Source organism: Triticum aestivum, chromosome 2D (genome assembly GCF_018294505.1).
Source record: "Triticum aestivum cultivar Chinese Spring chromosome 2D, IWGSC CS RefSeq v2.1, whole genome shotgun sequence".
Taxonomy (NCBI): domain Eukaryota; kingdom Viridiplantae; phylum Streptophyta; class Magnoliopsida; order Poales; family Poaceae; genus Triticum; species Triticum aestivum.
In genome coordinates, this window is record NC_057799.1 from 139,173,670 (window position 1) to 139,191,920 (window position 18,251).

At 50.5% G+C, this 18,251-nt stretch overlaps 1 protein-coding gene across 2 annotated transcripts; it reads left to right on the top strand.

Moving 5' to 3' along the window:
* Positions 1–11,775: 11,775 nt before the first annotated feature.
* On the top strand, positions 11,776–14,309 carry LOC123052226 (uncharacterized). 2 transcript variants are annotated; one of them, XM_044475345.1, is made up of 4 exons: positions 11,776–11,973; positions 12,459–12,865; positions 12,962–13,321; positions 13,414–14,309. In XM_044475345.1, exons 2-4 carry the CDS (start codon positions 12,461–12,463, stop codon positions 14,050–14,052), a joined length of 1,404 nt encoding a protein of 467 aa, XP_044331280.1. In that variant the 5' UTR covers positions 11,776–11,973; positions 12,459–12,460; the 3' UTR covers positions 14,053–14,309. The 2 variants fall into 2 exon arrangements, with proteins under 2 accessions (XP_044331280.1, XP_044331279.1); XM_044475344.1 differs by lacking the exon at positions 11,776–11,973 and having other exon boundaries at positions 12,160–12,865.
* Positions 14,310–18,251: the final 3,942 nt, after the last annotated feature.

Genomic DNA, 18,251 nt, shown 5'->3' on the forward strand with positions numbered 1-18,251 from the left:
TTGCTTCAATATAAGTGTTGCAACCTTGAAGAAAGCCGGGTTATTCATCTCAATCATTAGTCATAAACTGAATATTCCACATATGTAGCCCCCAAGTGCCGGGTTGGCATGCTTGCAGCAACCTGGGACTTGTAATTGCCTTATGCTCATAAAAACTTCAACCAATGTAGCCCCCAAGGGCCAGGTCATTATATAATAATGAGCAGGGACTTTGTAAATATGGTCATGTAAACTTGACTAGCAACGTGTAGCCCCCAAAGGGCCGGGTCAGTAAGATATTACCGAGCTGGGACTTTGTATATGATTCATTGATAATAACAGCATATGATGTAATCTCCACCATGGGGCTTGAACCCACGTCCACAAGGTTAAGAGCTTTGTACTCTACCAACTGAGTAGTGGATCTTTCAATATAATGGATTAAGGCTTGTGTACCTTGAATTTTCGACAGGAGCAATTGGTAGCCCCCAAGGGCCGGCTCATTACAATGTGATGAGTCGGGTCTTCAATAAGTTGAGCAAAAAATGTCTTTACATTAGCCCCCAAGTGCCATGGTGCATGCTGGCAGTGACATGGGACTTGCATATTTGATGTGATCTCAATTTAAATAACGTAGCCCCCAAGTGCCGGGTTGTAAGCCTGCAGCGACTCGGGACTATTCTTTCCATTGTAGAATAAATCATATCCATTGATAAAATAATAGCCATTGCGCCAAAGCGACTTTGAATACCTCATCTGTTGATAAGTCAATCCGGAGGTTAAATACCCGGTGGCTCTTGGCCAATGGCGATTTAATACGCTTCCATTGTAAGCCGGAATTTATATAACCCGGCGGCTTATAGCCTTTGAGAAAATCAAGAATTGATAACCCTTTTGAGACACCAATTTCAATCTTTGATGATGGGCTTGAATTTAATCATTTATGTAAGTCATAGCTCTGTAAATCCTGCAGAGTTTAAACAACATATGCCCTGGCGACTTAACGTCAAAAACCAGGGCGTGTAACCACCCAAATGTAGTCTTATCCTGCACATAATTAGATCACAAGATCCCTTGGCGGTTTACTGCGGGGCGGGTCATAATATCTCACATATAACCACTGTGATATTGAATTTATACTGCCGGTTTACATGACCTGTGCAGTAAGGATGATAACCCAATCCTTAGAAGCCAACCCTTCCAAGTATTAATATTGTCATATGCTGGCGACTTGTTCGTCGAAAGCCAGGGTGGGTTAATAGAAACCACATATATATATGCTTCAGATATGAGCAAAAAGCTTCAAATAAAATCCAAAAATTGTTTGCAAAAAGAGACTTCAAAAATTTTGAGGCTTCTGATTCGAATACGATCAGAAAACCGTCCCACAGGGGTTAAGCTAAGATTCGAATACGATCATATAGCCCCCAATGGCTTTGGCGTTGCCGATCAAGAGGGTACCGACAGCTATGTTCTCTTTGGTTCGAATACGACCTATGTTTGAACAGGAAGCCCCCAAATGACCTTAAGAGTTGTTTAACGACGCTGATTCGAATACGATCCACGTCGGTTCCCAAAAGGGGTTGAGCTATGATTCGAATACGATCAAGAAGCCCCCTAGTGAGCTCGGCAGTGTGCCGATCAAGAGGGTACCGACAGCTATGTTCTCTTTGGTTCGAATACGACCTATGTTTGAACAGGAAGCCCCCTAGTGATCATGAGAATATTTAACGACTCTGATTCGAATACGATCAGGGTCACACCAAAAGGGTTAAGCTAAATTCGAATACGATCAGCTCCCGATGGTCATTAAAGCAGGGTACCTATGTTTGGGTTGTGCTTTGTAAAGACTCTTTTTGGTCCCTTTAATTTTTCCTGAGAACTCGAACTTTGCGAGAGATAAATTCTTTTTGAACCGGAAAAACCGGATATTGAGAGTTTCAAAGCTTTGTGATAGACAAATTTACCTTGAACCGGATTTGAGAGCTTCAAAACTTTGTGGCAGATAAATTTCCCTTGAACCGGATTTTAAACCGGATATTAAGAGCTTCAGTGCTTTGTGGGAGATGTCAAGTCTCTTGAGCCGGATCTAAACCGGAATCCTTCTTTTTAAGCCGGAAATTTTCTGACGGCCTTTAAACTTTTTCACCAATATGGCGGTAGCCTCCGGGACCGAATTATTTCTCCCTCCAATGACCCGGAATTCTTGAATGCATTGAAACCGACCAATGCTGCCGAGTCATATCATTGTAGCCCCCGAGTCTCAAGACGACTCGAGGAGTTGGCTTTGAGATTCTCCATATTGACTATAGCATAAGGTGTATGTCATTGGTGTTGATAGCGCGATGTGAATCCACAGAAGGTTGAGGTGACTGTGGCGGGTTATAAATGATCCTGTATGAGCCGTGTCAGCAACTCGGCCAATGGTCCCTTCCAACTGGCTGTTTGAAGTTAACCAAATTGTAGTGGCGGCGACTTGTGCGCCTGCACATTTGAACCATCCAGTGCAGACGGCGGCTGATAATACATGATAATTTGCCTCCAATTTTGTTGGAAGAAAAACCGGGCTTCCCAAGCAGTGACTTGCTCATACTCAATAATCAGCTCACGCAGACGGGTGTGGCCCGGTGTGTTGATATAGACCAGGCCGCGAGAAACGGATGGTAAATACGACCGTTGCATCAGAGGCAGCACAGACAGATGAGCCGGCCGTGGCGTTGTAAGCCGGTGCGGATGGGCGAGTTAACCACATCGTTTTGATGTAGTGAACAATTGTCCTGCATCAATAATATTGCAGACCGAGACAAAGATAAACTGCTCTTTGATAAAAAATAATATGTACCAATAAAATATATTTTAGATGGATATCACCTGATGTGCCAGGCCGGAAATAATCCGCCATGAAATTAATGATTGCTAGGTGAAGTTGAAGTCGCTCACGGTTGAACCGGCCGCGGCGTGGTAAACCGGTGCACACGGGTGAGTCGACCGTGGCGTTGTAAGCCGGCGCGGACAGCGAGTCGGCCACGGCGTTATAAGCTGGCGCGGACACGTGAACCGGCCGCGGGGGCGGACGGGCGAGTCGTCTGTGGCGTTGTAAGGCGGTGCGGACGAGCGAGTCAGCTGGCGCGTTTGATGTAAACCGGACCGCGGTACGCGTGCCCATGAAGCCATGCAGCACCGCCGAACGTGCATCCGCGACATAACACCACCCTTTTTCTTTTAATAGCCGTCCTGCCTAAAAAATATCACAGACCAGAGTGATTGTTTTTTGACAAAACGAATATGTGCCAAAATTATATTTAGAAGGATATCACTTGATTCGCCCGATCGACAGGCGAGTCGGCCGTGGCATTGTAAAACGGCGTGGACGGGAGAATCGGCCACGGGGTCGGACGGGTAAGTCGCCCATAGTGTTGTAAACCGTCACGGGACGAGCGAGTTGTCCTCCACGTTGCAAGCTGTCTGAATCGCGCGTCTGCTGTCTGAATCCCGCATCATGGTGACTCAAAAGATTGTTGGAAGTGACGCAATAAAAAATGCCAGCAAAAAACTCTTGAGCTGAATAGATCTGCGAGTATAAAATAGCACGAGCAGACAACATATGTTTTGTATAATACACACTTAATACATAGAGTAATTTAACGGAGATGAGTGCACCTGATTATACTAGTAGATATCTGCAGAGCAATTTTGAAACAAGGCGAGGCGGCGTGGCCGGGGTGGCTCGACGCACCGGCGAGGTAACTTGGCGAGCGGGCGGGGAGAGCCGGGTCATAAGGTGGAGGCGCGCTGTTGACCCGGCAGCGATGGCGGCGATTGCTGCGGTGAGGTGACGGGCCACGACGTCAGGTACAGTGGCTCAGCGTGCTTTATAATTGATCAATACCCTGGCGTCATGCAGCAGGTCACTCGAGGCTGCACAATCACATGACCTGGCATTGAGCGACTGCGATAAATTCGTCAGGGCCCAGGTCGCCTTGGGAGTTGGTCTTGAGCCCCTTCCTTCCACGTTTTTGTACTTGATTGTTTTTCATCAAAACGCCAAATAGTACTCAGCCCACGTGAGCAGTACAGATCTCAGCCCCCTCAGGACTCGGACAACCGCATGTGGACGGGAGGGCATAGCAGCAATCACACACGTCCGCACGGATTAAATCTGCAGTAGAAATCTTTGACGGTTTTGGTAAACTGTGTCCAATTGGAGTCAGACTAGTAGTAAAGGTATGAGTTGGCCGTAGCTTGTCTTCCCTCCTCTACGTCATGTGTACAAAAGGCAAGTTTCTTGGGAATCCGTGGTGCACCCTGAAGCTTGTCTTTGGGAAACGAGTTTTGATCCTGGCGTGGTTTGATCCCGGTGGTTCCTCGGACGAAACCCTAATCTCTTTGACCTCAATTCTCGTCAGGACTTGATACGAGCAGCAACATCGATTGCCCCTTCGGTTTCAATAGGTCACCGAACAACGCGTAGGGTGGTACATGAAAAACCCTAAAAAAATTCTCCGTCTGTGATGAATCTCGCATCTGTCATCTCCAAAATTATCCCTCGAAGAACTCAACACCACCGTGCGTCAGGCCCCATGGTGCAAGCATGCCTGGAAGAGTCTCACAATGCTCTGTTCTGAAGACGATCTTCAAGCATATGGCTTCACTGAAAGCTTCAAGTTTGACTCCAGGCCTCCACAGTCAGCAAGTTGGCGTCCAACTCTGTCCATTGAAGATTCTGAGTATTCATCTTCGGCTCCAACTGTTGTTGCGCGAGTCATTGATGAAGAGGACGACACCACTTCACCTGTGATGGCTTCACTGCACCAAGATTCTGCATCAGGCCCCTCTGCATCGCCCAACTCCAATGTCAACCGTGCTGCCCCAACATCTTCACCGCTTGGGAACGCATAGACACTCTATGTCTTCAAACCTTTTTGGTCATTCATGACAAAAGGGGGAGAAGTATATGAGTTGATAGTCTTCAAGCGGGTCTATATGGGTCGGGTGCTTCTTTTTGCTAAGTTTTTACAACTCTCATTCTTGAACTATTTCACTGAAAAAGTACCATTCCTAGTTAGTTTCCAGTGAATGATATCAGACTCATCACAGAGGTTCGCATCCATCAACCTTCTGACGAGGTGTGGCCATGCTTCCCATCGGTCACCTACCAAAGATCTCATAATTGAATATTGAGAGGGTTGTACTGTAACACTATAGCAACATAAGTCTCCTTACGCTGTACAATGTTATAGAGAGATGGATATTATGTGGCTAAAGGCATCTCTCCTAACCATGTATCCTCCTAGAATCTCGTCGAATAACCGTTTCCAATGGTGAATTTAGTTCTATGGAAGAAAGCTGCTTTCGTTCTCATCAAGCCCTTCCAAAACGGTGAATCATTGGGTCTGACAGTAACCTGGTGTAAGTGCATCTAGTGCCACCGCTAGTTGGCTTTGGAGTATTGACGACAAACGTGGTTGAGGGACTAATGTGTTTGTGAGAATTGCAGGATAATACAGGTAGAAGTCCCTCATTGATTCTTTTTACTACCAGAGATGACCCCAAAAATTGTATGAAGACATTGAAGACAATGGTGCTTCGTGAAGACATTCACGTTGAAGATAATAACGTGTGTAGACATTCACTTAAGGACTATGGAGTGCGAAGACATAGTTTCTTTCGTATTTTACTTTTCTTCTTTATTGAGTCATAGGAACCACCGAACTGTTAAGTGGGGTCCAAGTGAACAAAGTCAGAAGACTGACGTGATGCTCAACCCAAATCCTATGTCTTCGAGCGAAGACAATGAGAGCAAATCTTATCCAGAGTTGGATGATTCAGCTTTGCTTGTATCCCAAGCCAAGCTGTCGCGTGTTTTTTAAATCCGACCGTTGGACATGTGTCGGTTCCTTAGTGACCCAAGGTCATTTCAGACATATCATGTCGGGTTGCCTCCTGGCTATAAATAGCCCACCCCCTACACCATAAATTGGTGGCTGCTCAGAGTTAGTGCACGGCTTTTGTCCTTTGAGAGCAATCCACCTCCGAAGCCTTTGAGAGTGAGATCCTTGCGAGGACAAAGCCCAAAACACACAGAGCCAAAGAGTGTTAGGCATCACTGAAGTCTTTCTATCCGCGTGACCTGAAGAATTGTTACACTTGAGGACTATGTATCCTCCAGCCGGTTAGGCGTCACGTTCTGAGGATCCAAGAGTCATTGTGGATCGCCGGTGAACGGAGTCTGTGAAGGTTTGGAAGTCTACCTTGAAGAGTTCCCAGAGTGATTGGGTGAGGACTGGGTGTCCTTAGCTCAAGGGGAATAAGGTGAAGACGTGGTCTTCTGAGTTCAATCTCAGCCTCCCTAACCAGACGTACAATTGTCACAGCAACTGGAATTGGTCTACCAAATCCTTGTCTTCACCACGCTACTGGTTCTATCCCCCACTTCCTTTACATTCAGTTTGTCTTCGTGAAGTCATTGCTCGCTTGCCTGATCTGTTTGACTTCACTCTGCAAAGACTATTACCTGTTTGGCTTCCTACTATCTTCCATTCCGATTTATACTACCTAGATGCTATTAGTCTTCGTGCTTTCATTATTTTACTTACTTGACTATGGTCTGTCTAGAGTAGTTTATCTTCCGCTGCATATCATATAGGTTCAATTTGATTGTTTGTCTTCAAAGAACTTGTGTTTTGAAGACTTCCATAAAAATCGCCTATTCACCCCCCTTTAGTCGATAACTAGCACTTTCACTTGGGCCAAGGTCTTAGATTGTAAGTACTTAATAATAAGATTTGTACCCATGTGCCCTCGGTCTCTGCAGAAAGCCTGTACAACCGTTTACTTAGCATGCATATGTTCTTTACCTCTAAATTCTCAATCCCAAGACCACCCTGGTCCTTCGGCCTACAAATGATGTCACATTTAGTAAGTCTGTATTTCCTCTTTATTTCATCACTCTGCCAAAAGAATCGTGATCGATAGTAGTCCAGTCTCCTTCGTACCCCGATAGGTACCTCAAAGACGAACAAGAGGAACATCGGCATACTTGTGAGCACTTAGTTTATTAGTATTAGCCGACCTTCGTATGACATGAGCTTTGCCCTTCCAGCAGCTTAGTTTCTTTTCAAATCGATGTTCAATACACTTCCACTCCTTGTTAGAAAGCTTGCGATGGTGAATTGGTATGCCCATATAACTAAACAGTAGGTTACCTAGTTCACATCCGAACAGTTGTTTGTAGGCATCTTGTTCATCTTTGGCTCTTCCAAAACAGAACAATTCGCTTTTGTTAAAAATAATCTTCAGTCCCGACAACTGTTAGAATAGGCATAACACAAGCTTCATTTTTTTGGCCTTTGTCAAATCATGTTCCATGAAAATGATGGTACCGTCATTGTATGGACACCCCACCATCAACTAGATGTGGTACTAGTCCTCCTACTTGGCCTTCCTCTTTAGCTTTTCCTATCATAATTACCAACATATCCGCTACTATGTTGAACAAGATAGGAGACATTGGGTCCCTTTGTCTTAGACCCTTGTGCGTCTGGAAATAGTGACTGCCCAGAATCGGGTCCCCTTGTCTTAGACCCCGTCTTCATCCTCATCTCCGTCGTCGTCCGCGAGCGTCCAGAATCACCTGCCTACTCGCCGACGATCGCTCGGGCCGGAGCACGAGCGCGATCGCCTCACCCATCTTGTCCAACAGCTCTCACATTGTAAATTCGTATTGTGCATATCAGATCATTATATGCTGAATCAGAATATTAAGCGCCTAGTATTGTAAATGCTCTTAGGAAGTTATACATAAAAGATTTGTTTCAAACCATAACCATGTCTGAACTGAGTTAATCATCAACGTCCCAATATTAGCCAAGTAGGTATGTAGCACATACCTACGTATATCTGCATCATGCCCTGTTATGTGCACTTTGGTTTTGGTCCTCATTGGGTTCCATTTGCAAATTCAATTTTGAATCTATTTTGGAATTATTGCAATTTAACATGGGGTTCTAGCAGCTCGTTGATATCCCCCAGGCAGATTCAAACTGGAATTTGTAGCGGGAAAGAAATCTACAAGGGTTTCTAGCGGCCCGTTGATATCCCCCAAGAGCAAGGAAGTGCAATAATTTTTTATGAGAAGTATTACAACTATAATTTATAATTTGAGCAGTTGTGTTGTCAATTCATCTCACCTGAAATAAGTACTTGTTTAAGGGAATCTATTAGTAACAATGACAGTGGAATAATTTTCAGTATTTTGTAGGTTTATCGTCATGTAGAGAGGTCTCCTTTTACCTCGTTTCGATGCAGAACTGGGAGCTTGGTCTTCCTGTGGACTAGGCCCAATTTGTTGCAAAAACTGGTTTGGGTAGTCAACTTTGTCCGTGTCACCGGATTCGAGCTTGTCGGTTTTCGCGGTGGCCCGGCGGCCACTAGTCCACGTCTCCAGGGCGACGGAGGGGCGGTGAGCGGCAGGAATCTTACAGACCGCAGATCCTGAATGGGGACGCCGGCGGGGCTAATGTGGTCGTCCGGAGCTGTATGATCGAGCGGTCGAAATCGAGCTAGGGCGACCTGGGGCAGAGACGCGACGTGGCGTGAGAAAGTTTCACCGTAGCAGTTGGGCATACGTGCAACAGTTTTGCGTTCTCAACAGCTGCTGCGGGTGCAACATATGGGGAATTTTTGGGGCTGCCTCAAAAAGGGAGCACAAGAAAATACAGATCGCGGGCAGTTATTATTATATGGCTGCTGTTGGAGATGCTTTAAAATGGCAAACATGTTGCTCACCTGTTGTTTCTTTTAAATGGCAGTACATGTATCATTCATATAATAAAATTTAAGTTACAAAAGACAACAGAACGGTAGTCTTCACACAAAGGACCACGGACCAAGAAGTAAAATACAATCATGACCGAAGAATTCCCTAAGCTTGACCGCAACGCCTGTCACCTGCCTCCAACACCAACGTAGCAGCCACCAAAGGAAAATATATGACAGATCATCTTTTCGTCCAGGCTCGACGCCTCTCCATTTATGCAGCCTTTAGACCTTCCAAGTGGCTTATCAAAGGCAAAGATATTGACGAAGAATCTGGCCGAGGCAGTGACACGCCATCGAACTCTAGATTTCGCACCCCACTCCACTAAAACATGGAAGGAAGAACCAAACCTGCCAACCGCGAAATTGCTCACCTATAGTCCAGCGGCGTAGCACGCCACTTCATCCAGTGAAACATAATACAGGAAATACCCCTTGGTTCATGGTTGTATCTACAATCTATATGGGAAAAATACCCGAAAAAGTCAATATAGTTCTGAAGTTTTTTTTAGAATAAACGGACATTCTTTTGCACTAGTATGTAAATTTTCATAAATAAAATCCAGCGTTGACTTCAGCGCAAAAGAAATAAATATTTGCTGTTATTGGTCACTATTCACACTATTTTCAATGAAAATTTGTTCCTTTTAAGAAGTCAAAGGCGATTTTTTTTTCTTTTTGTAGATTTTTTTCACAAATGCACCGAAAGGGGAATATCCAATTCTGAGTTCGGATTCATCTGCACCCAGTGAACAGCAAATTCAAAAAATTACTAGAAAAACTCAAAAAATCCTATTTTTCTTTTGCATGTAAGATGATTGAGTGTGTGCCAAATTTTGAATCATGTGGACATGTCGGTAGCTCTCAGAAAAAAACAAAATCAAGTGTGATCAGTGCACAAACGGTAAACTTTTTCACAGACCTTAAATTTATCTTTTTGTTGGGAGCTACTCAGACATTCAAATGCGCTGAAATTTGGCATGGACATCGCGCACCCAGTCATCTTTCTCCAAAAAAAAAATCAGAAATTTTGGAATTTATTTAACATTTTAAATGATTTTTTGTTCGCTCCCGGGCTCATCTAAGCCTGTGAGCCAAAACGCTGCTCTCTCCGAAAGGTCAAGTTCATTGAAGAAAATAAGAATTTTTTTAACTTTTTATTTAATTACTATTTTTCTCATATAGGGTGTACTTTTTATAAACCTATAGACCACAAATTCCCGTCGAACTTAATACGTCCTATACACGGTGGGAGATGCTCTAATCGAATAAAATGCCCTCTTGTTTCAACAAAATCTTCTAGTGGAGAAATAAAAACATTCAATCGGACGGAAGGGACGCGAGACGAATATCATGGCTTCACATGGTCACCCACTCACCCACACATGCACGTGAAAGCACAGCAACAAGACAAAAATGCCCTACCTACACTGCTCGTGCCTATGCCAACTTACAAGTCAACGACATGATAGCACTGTTTATCTTCGCAGACTCACTTCCCAAAACACACGCATGAATCGCCTCGCATGCCATATCTGCCGCCCGTACATACGATCTCCCAGACGCAGACGTGCAGGTTTGCTTAGCTCTTTAGTCCGTCGGAGAAGGAGAAATATACATATAATACATATTAATCCCTCCGTTCCCAAATATTTATCTTTCTAGGCATTTCAAATAGATACAACATACGGATGTAGGTAGACATATTTTAGAGGGTAGATTCACTTATTTTACTCCGTAGTCACTTATTTAAATCTATAGAAAGACAAATATTTGGGATCACCTCCCGAGACGAGATCACCGCAACGGGCAAGAAGGTGATCTGATGACGCCGACGTGCCGTGCCCCGCGCGGCGCCCGCTCACGTCGACGGTCGACTCGGTCAAGGCGCGGCGAAGCAAGCAAGCGCGCGCGGCCTCTCCGACAGCGCAGCAACGGCAGGTCAAAGTCACGCACCAGCACTTGCGCGCCGAGCCGGGCATCGACGACGCCGACGCCGCCCCCTGCCTGCCCCTCACGAGCGCGTCATGTGCCGTGCCCCCGTTCGCCCCAGCCTCGGCCCCGTCTCGCCCGGCCGCACCACGTGGCCTCGCGCCGCGCTTTTGGCATCTCTCTCTCCGCCGATGCCGCCGCTGCCCGTTGGTTGGCGCCCCGCCCGCCCGCCCGCGCGGGCTGCCGCCACCTCTGCGGTTCGGGCCCCGGCCACGCCACGGGACGGGTTCGATCGGCGCCGTGTTGGTGGGAGACTGGGAGCGAGCGGCCGCGGTGCGGTGGTGGCGCTGGGGCCGGGCGGAAAGAAAGCGATGGTTGCACGTTGGGGAGGGGCCGCGCGGCTCCGTTTCAGATGCGCCATCGGCCATGATTTGTTTGGGAACAAAGGACCTCGGAAAAGCCGTTCGCAGCATGATAACAGTACGAGAACTGCTACACGTACGACTAATTTCGTACGATGTACGTACGACAGTGGTCAGCAGCCGTTCGATTAGTTGGATGGACGAGCGAGATCATGTCGTACGAAAATCGTACGCACTGTTCATCGTATGCACAGCAATCATATCAATGACACTGTAGCGGTAGTCGCCAGTGCTGATAAGTCGTGTCATGTCCACGGAAGAAGCACGTACGTGCGTGCAAGAACCGTAGACAGGCGCAACCGTTACCGTAGGAATTAGTTGTTGCACCCAATGGCATCGGTACCATTCATCTGCGGTTGCAAGGGAACGGTATTTAGCGGTACTTGCAAATGCCGTTTCTTTTCCTCAAAGCTTCCCATGCTTAGAAGACATCCTTGTGTTATTAGCAGCAGCAGCATTGATTTCGAAAGGGAAGGCAACACATGCGGCGAGCATTCCCTTGAATCAAGGAGCAGCATGCCGACTAGTAAGATCGACAGCTACGGACCCTGAAGTTTTGCGCTGATAGATAGATAGATAGATAGATACAAGAACACATCACATTTAGTCATTTACCTACCTACCCACTGCCCCCACACCCATCTTGGCACCACATGCATGTAACTATACCACATGAAAAGAAACACACATGACGGCGATACGGCGCTCAATTATCCTCCACCCTGGAACGCGTGCCTTGGGCTCGTGACAGGAATTCAAAAACCTATCCAGATTCTAATTCTGTTCAACAGTTTGTTCGGCCGGCCTCACCGTTTGTGTGTGTGACACTGTCCAAATCACGAGCCATGCCATAGCATCGAGCAGGCGAGAGAAAGCCCAGACACACATTTCCACTCTCTCCTCCCGACATCCCACCCCACCTCGCCTCTTTCCCTTTCGCCTCAGCGCTCTCACGTCAGACGGTTTCCCCATCTCGCCCGCCCTTTATCTTTTCCTCTTTTCCGCCTTCTTTTCCCGTCTCATCTCGCCCCCGCCCCCGCCCGTCGCCTTCTACCTCTCGCACTCGCCTCACATCTTTCCCCACTCCCCTCCTTCTACTCCACTCCTGGGCCGGCCGCACTCCCCATGCCCTCCCCGTGAAGCAAGCAGACTCCTTTCGCGTCCCTTATTAGAGCTCGTCATCCGCCAGTGCGATGGAGAAGGAGAGGAAGCAGGGGTTCTTCGCCGCCCTGAAGGAGGAGGTGGTGCGGGGGCTGTCGCCGGCGAGGTCCCGCGGGAAGACCCCGGCGAGGAGCGCGTCGCCGGCCAGAATGCTGATCCCGCGCCGTCGCAAGGCGCCGCCGCCGCCGCCGGAGAAGCAGATGGAGCAGCAGCAGTACCTCCCGGAGCAGCTCATCGCGCGCTCTGGCAGCCTCCGACCGGGTGGCGAGGTGCTCGAGCCGCTCATTGAGGGCCCCGATGCCGACCGCCTCGCCGCCGGCGACTTCGTCGGAGAGGACTCCGGCCGGCGGGAGGGGTTCGGGCACTGGGTCCGCGGCCACCTGACGCGCACGCCGTCCATGGCCTCCGCCTCCGCCGGCCCTGGCGGCTCGAGCGGCTCGTTCCGGCACTCCGACCTCCGCCTCCTCCTCGGCGTCATGGGCGCGCCGCTCGCGCCCATCTCGTCCAACCTGGCCGACCCGCTGCCCCTCCTCTCCATCAAGGGCACCCCTATTGTACGTCCACGTCTCCCGTTGATTCGCTTCCAAGTGATGCCGCTTTTGGTCGTGCATCTGGTACTCACTTCACTTGACTGCTGTGGGAATTCGCAGGAGTCGTCGTCCGCTCAGTACATCCTGCAGCAGTACATGGCGGCGTCCGGCGGCTACAAGATGCTGCAGTCGGTGAGGAACGCGTACGCCATGGGCAAGGTGCGAATGGTGGCGTCCGAGTTCGAGACGGCCACGCGCGTCGTCAAGAACCGCGGCCCGAGCGGCCGCGGCGCCGCCGCGGTCGAGCAGGGCGGCTTCGTGCTCTGGACGATGGCCCCGGGCATGTGGTACGTCGAGCTCGCCGTCGGCGGCAGCAAGGTCCACGCCGGCTGCAACGGCCGCCTCGTCTGGCGCCACACCCCCTGGCTCGGCGCCCACGCCGCCAAAGGCCCGGTTCGCCCCCTCCGCCGCGTCCTGCAGGTCTCGACATTGCCACCTTTAGCTTCTTCTCCCCTCGCAAGTCTCATCGCAAATCTTCTTACCATGCTCTCCCCCACGAACTTGCAATGCAGGGTCTTGATCCGCTGACGACGGCCGGGCTGTTCGCGGAGGCGCGGTGCGTGGGCGAGAAGAAGGTGAACGGCGAGGAGTGCTTCATCCTGAAGCTGTCGGCGGACCCGCAGACGCTGAAGCTGCGCAGCGAGGGGCCGGCGGAGATCATCCGGCACGTGCTGTTCGGCTACTTCAGCCAGCGCACGGGGCTGATGGTGCACATCGAGGACTCGCACCTGACCCGCATCCAGCCGCACTCGGGCGGCGACGCCGTGTACTGGGAGACCACCATCAGCTCGTGCCTGGAGGACTATCGCGCCGTGGAGGGCATCATGATCGCGCACGCGGGGCGCTCTGCCGTGACGCTGTTCCGGTTCGGCGAGGCGGCCATGAGCCACACCAAGACGCGGATGGAGGAGGCGTGGAGCATCGAGGAGGTGGCCTTCAACGTCCCGGGGCTGTCGGTGGACTGCTTCATCCCGCCCGCCGACATCAGGTCCGGCTCCGTGGGCGAGGCCTGCGAGCTGCCGCCGCAACACGGCGACCGCGCCAAGTCCACCGCCGTGCACCCCGCCCGCGTCGCGGCGGCCGCAGAGCGCGCCCACACGCACGGCGCCGGAGGCCGCGGCGAGAAGATCGTGTGGAGAGTGGAGGTGTGAGGAGCAGACTCAGTCTCAGAGTGAAGAATTAGCCGCAGTTGCTAGCTAGTCAGTCAGTCTGTCTGCCTGCTGGTAGAGATAAATTAAATTAAACCAGTCCAATTTGTTCATACTACTAGAGATCGAGTTCGATTTTCCTCTGCCTAGCGATCATCTTGTCCGTAAATAGGAGCATAAATGTTGATTCTGAGGCCGCTCGTGCCACCTGGCTAGCCTGGATGAATCTTTATCCTCTGAATGCAGAAATTTTAGTGCAACCAACCAAGCCTTTTCTCTGCATCCCGACTGACTCTTGTAGGCCATCCGGAGCTGTACTACTACTAATTGTGGCCAACCTTTCATGGTTCGTGTTACCGCTGGGCTGGCTGCCATTTCTTGGTAGTGCCACTTGACAGATGATACTTGATACCTGGTACTGATGCTTATTTTGAGCTTGGTGCCTCTGCTCGCCTCTTCCAAAGGAAAGTGCTCGTTTTTTTGGAACGAAGGCTCAAGAAGAGCCCGGCTTGGAATTAACAAAGCCAAAAAGTGCTCGTTTTTGATAAGTTAAAAAAAAAACCCTCTCTATGTACCCAGATAGATAGATCGGCGTGCATTGGCACATTCGACATGACACTTCATCTGAAAGATGCAACTTGCTAACTAGATGTACTTAGTAGTATAGAGAAGCAGTACAGATCTTGCTTAGAAGTTAACCAAGTTGTGGCATCTCTGGGTGTGTTTGCTTGGTCCAGGAGAGGAGAGGAGAGGAACGAGACGACGACACGGGATGGCATCGGATGCTGAGATCAGCAGTACATCACACCGCCATTCAGCAGCAGCGCACTTGGTCGCCTCCTCCTCCCCCGTTTCTGTTGGACCATCGCGCGGTGGGGCCCACGGACTGACCGGTCAGAACGGTGCGTCCCTCCCCGGGCCCGCCTGCAGTGGCGCCACGGCGTGACCTGGTTGCTGCTGGCGCGGTGGCATGGCATCTACTGCTGCCGTGCCCGGTGCTTTATTTTCTCATCTTTATTGACCAACGACCTGACGGCCCGAGCACAGGCCATACCATACACATGCAAGCCAAGCCAAGCAAGCCTGAAAGAACTAATGGAGTTTTTTTAATGATATACTGTGTCCATCGATCGTTGCGGCTGCTGCTGCTCGCTCGGAGACGCAGTAGTAGACGGCACGTAGGAGGCTTCCGTTTTTTACCTCTTCTCGTGCTCCCGGTTCTGTGAGTGAGTGAGACGATGGTGGTGCAGTGCAGGAAGGAAGTCAGCTGGTGAATGGTGATGGAGGGGTGCCCGTTTGTGCAGGCAAATTATTGTGGCCTTGGGAGCCGAGCACGCTGTCCGATCGGTGACTAGTATCATCATGCTTGTCCCACCAACGTTGCCTGGATCAGTCACTTCCTCTTGCGCTCGCTTTTCTTTTCTTTTCTTTTCTTCGTACGCCACCATCTCCAGGTCGCGTGAACAATGAGTAGTTCCGGTAGCTGTGGTACACTACCAGTAGTACTCAACGCATACGATGTATATATACGTTTATGCAGCGGGAGCTCGAATGGCCAGCGGCGCGGCTGTGAATTAAGCGGCGGATTGGTAGCAGCGAGGCGGTGGTGCGACGGCCGTGTGGCGCGAGAAGGTCCATTCTAACGGCGGAAAAAATGGCAGCAGGTGTGCGGCTCAAATCCGGCGGCGACGGGGCGAGGGGGGGGGGGCCTAAATCATGTGGCGGCGCGGTGATGATTCGGCGCCGGAGAAGCGGCCAATTCGGCTGATTTGGAGGCGGGCGGTGGCCGAGCAGCGGCGGAACCGGTGACGGGGGCGGTAGAGTGGCCGGATCTGGCAGCGAGTCGGCGGTGGCGTGGTGCGGTGGGCGAGTGGCGCGGCGGCGAAAGTGCGGGGGGACGAACACAAATCGGTGGCTCCTCGGCGGCGCAGCGGGCGACGGGGATAGCCGGCGGCCGAGTGACGAAGGCCGGGAGATCGAATGCGGCGGCGGGAGCACGAATGGCCGGTGGCGTGGTTGAGAATTGAGCAGCGGACTGGTAGCGGCGGGGCGGTGGTGCGACGATCGTGCGGCGCGAGAAGGTCCATTCTGGCGGCGGAAAAAATGGCGGTAGGTGTGCGGCTCGAATCCGGCGGCGACGGGGCAAGGTGGGGAACTCAAATCATGGCGGCGCGGCGATGATTCGGCGATGGAGAAGCGACCAATTCGATCGATTTGGAGACGGGCGGTGGCGGAGCAACGACGGACCGGTGTCGGGGGCGGTAGAGTGGCCGGATCTGCAGCGAGCGGGCGGTGCCCTGGTGCGGTTGGCGAGTGGCGCGGCGGCGAAAGTGCGGCAGACAGACTCAAATTGGCGGCACAACGAGCGAGGGGGATAGCCGGCGACCGAGCGACGAAAGCCGGAATATCGTACGCGGCGGCGCAAGCTCGAAGGGCCGACGACGGGGCGGTGGCGCGACGACCGTGCTGTGCAAGAATGTCCAGTCTGGCGGCGGAAAATTGGCGGCACGTGTGCGACTCGAATTCGGTGGCGACGGGGCGAGGGGGGAGGAGCTCAAATCATGCGGCGGCGTGGCGATGATTCGACGACGGAGAAGCGACCAATTTGGCCGATTTGGAGGCGGGCGGTGGCGCCGCAGCAGGGGAACCAATGGCGGGGGCGTGGTGCAGTGGGCGAGTGGCGGCGGCGAAAGTCCGGCGGGACGGAATCAAATCGGCGGCTCATCGGTGGCGCAGCGGGCGACGAGGATAGCCGGCGGGGCATGGAATGGACGGACGAGCGGCGGCAGCAACGTTTTCGGCTAGAAATCGTTGGCGGCGGAGGCGAGCAGCTGTCGGGCGGGTGGACAGGACGAAACTGAAGGTAGTTGGTCGGTTGACGCGCGGCCGAAAGTTCTACATCTTTCGGAGATGGAGATGCAAATTTGCAAGTTCGTGTGTTGTATTTTACATCTCTCGAAGATGAAGATGTAATTTCTTTTACATCTATATCATCTATTGAAGATAGGTTTTTGGCCTCGAAGATGTATGAATTGTTTATTTTTGCATCTATATCATCTATTGAGAATGTTCTAAAACTGTAAGCGAAATCGTTCACAAATGCCAGATCTCCTGGCGAACGTCCGCCAGCTAAGGAGTTCCCTGTTTATGGCCTTGCGGGATTCGGGCCAAGAAACCAATTGTTTTTGCTCGTCGTCTCAAGGACCACATTTGTCATTCTGCAAAGGATTTGTGTGTGTTTAGTTTCCAGCGGTCGGGATCACAAAGCTAAAGCGCGAACTTTTGTCGCCTAATTTGCGCGACCGGTTTGCACGGTTTCAAAGCTGACTGCTGCACGTACATGCAGGATTGTCACATCGGATGCTTTTATTAGTTCTCTATCTATGTTTCAGAATTATTCAAGTATGCGTTGCATCCGGCCGGTCTGTGGATCGGTTGTTGAGCGAGAAGAGAACCTCGCACGTTTTGCCGACGCGAATGTGTACCTCATGGCCAAGTGGAACCGTTCGTTTGTTAAACCTCCTGCTTTTGGTGCTAAAGTTGACTTAAAGTATACATTCCACAGAGGTTTGACCATCGCGGTTCACAGGTTCAAGCCGTTGCCGACCACTTGTGCCCGTACTTGGCTATGAATTGATATAGTACTATATGTACTACCAGTACTACTTGGTTAGGAGTACCGTGTAAGTTTACCACAAGGGACATACCGGTGCTACGGACCCGTATGCATAGCATGACATCGCTACCACCGGCTCGTGATCGTACATGTCTCCACTGATTTGTGCTCTACTCAAACCCAAGAGTTGGTAACACCAAAAAAGACTGGTACCCTAGTGATAGATATCAACATGCCATCTCTCTTTGTGCGCCTTTCCCTGCGTGGAATGGAATCATTGGTAGCCTCCAAGTCCAGTGCAAACGTAGCTCCAACTTTTGTCTCTTGTATTCAATTGCTCCTTCGTGTGTTGATTCCAATCGATGCCATGCCAGGCGCTAGCGCTGCTACATTTGCACCACTCCATCTCGGCTCGCTATCAGTTTAGGGTGAGACGCTATCGAAACGCAGCCCTCCAACGCATGCTAATCCTGCTTGACGCAATCATCCGGTCGAGCTGCATGCACGGCACCTTCTCTATTTGATTATCACCATGGCGTGGCTAACTTGAGCTCTTATTCTAGCACTATAGCCATAGCTCATAAAA

Excerpts from the sequence above, each read along its gene's own strand:
- LOC123052226 (XM_044475344.1), top strand. The coding sequence starts at position 12,344 with ATGGAGAAGGAGAGGAAGCAGGGGTTCTTCGCCGCCCTGAAGGAGGAG. Across the intron at positions 12,866-12,961 it reads CCATCAAGGGCACCCCTATT|GAGTCGTCGTCCGCTCAGTA; the intron begins GTACGTCCACGT and ends GGGAATTCGCAG. Across the intron at positions 13,322-13,413 it reads CCCTCCGCCGCGTCCTGCAG|GGTCTTGATCCGCTGACGAC; the intron begins GTCTCGACATTG and ends CTTGCAATGCAG.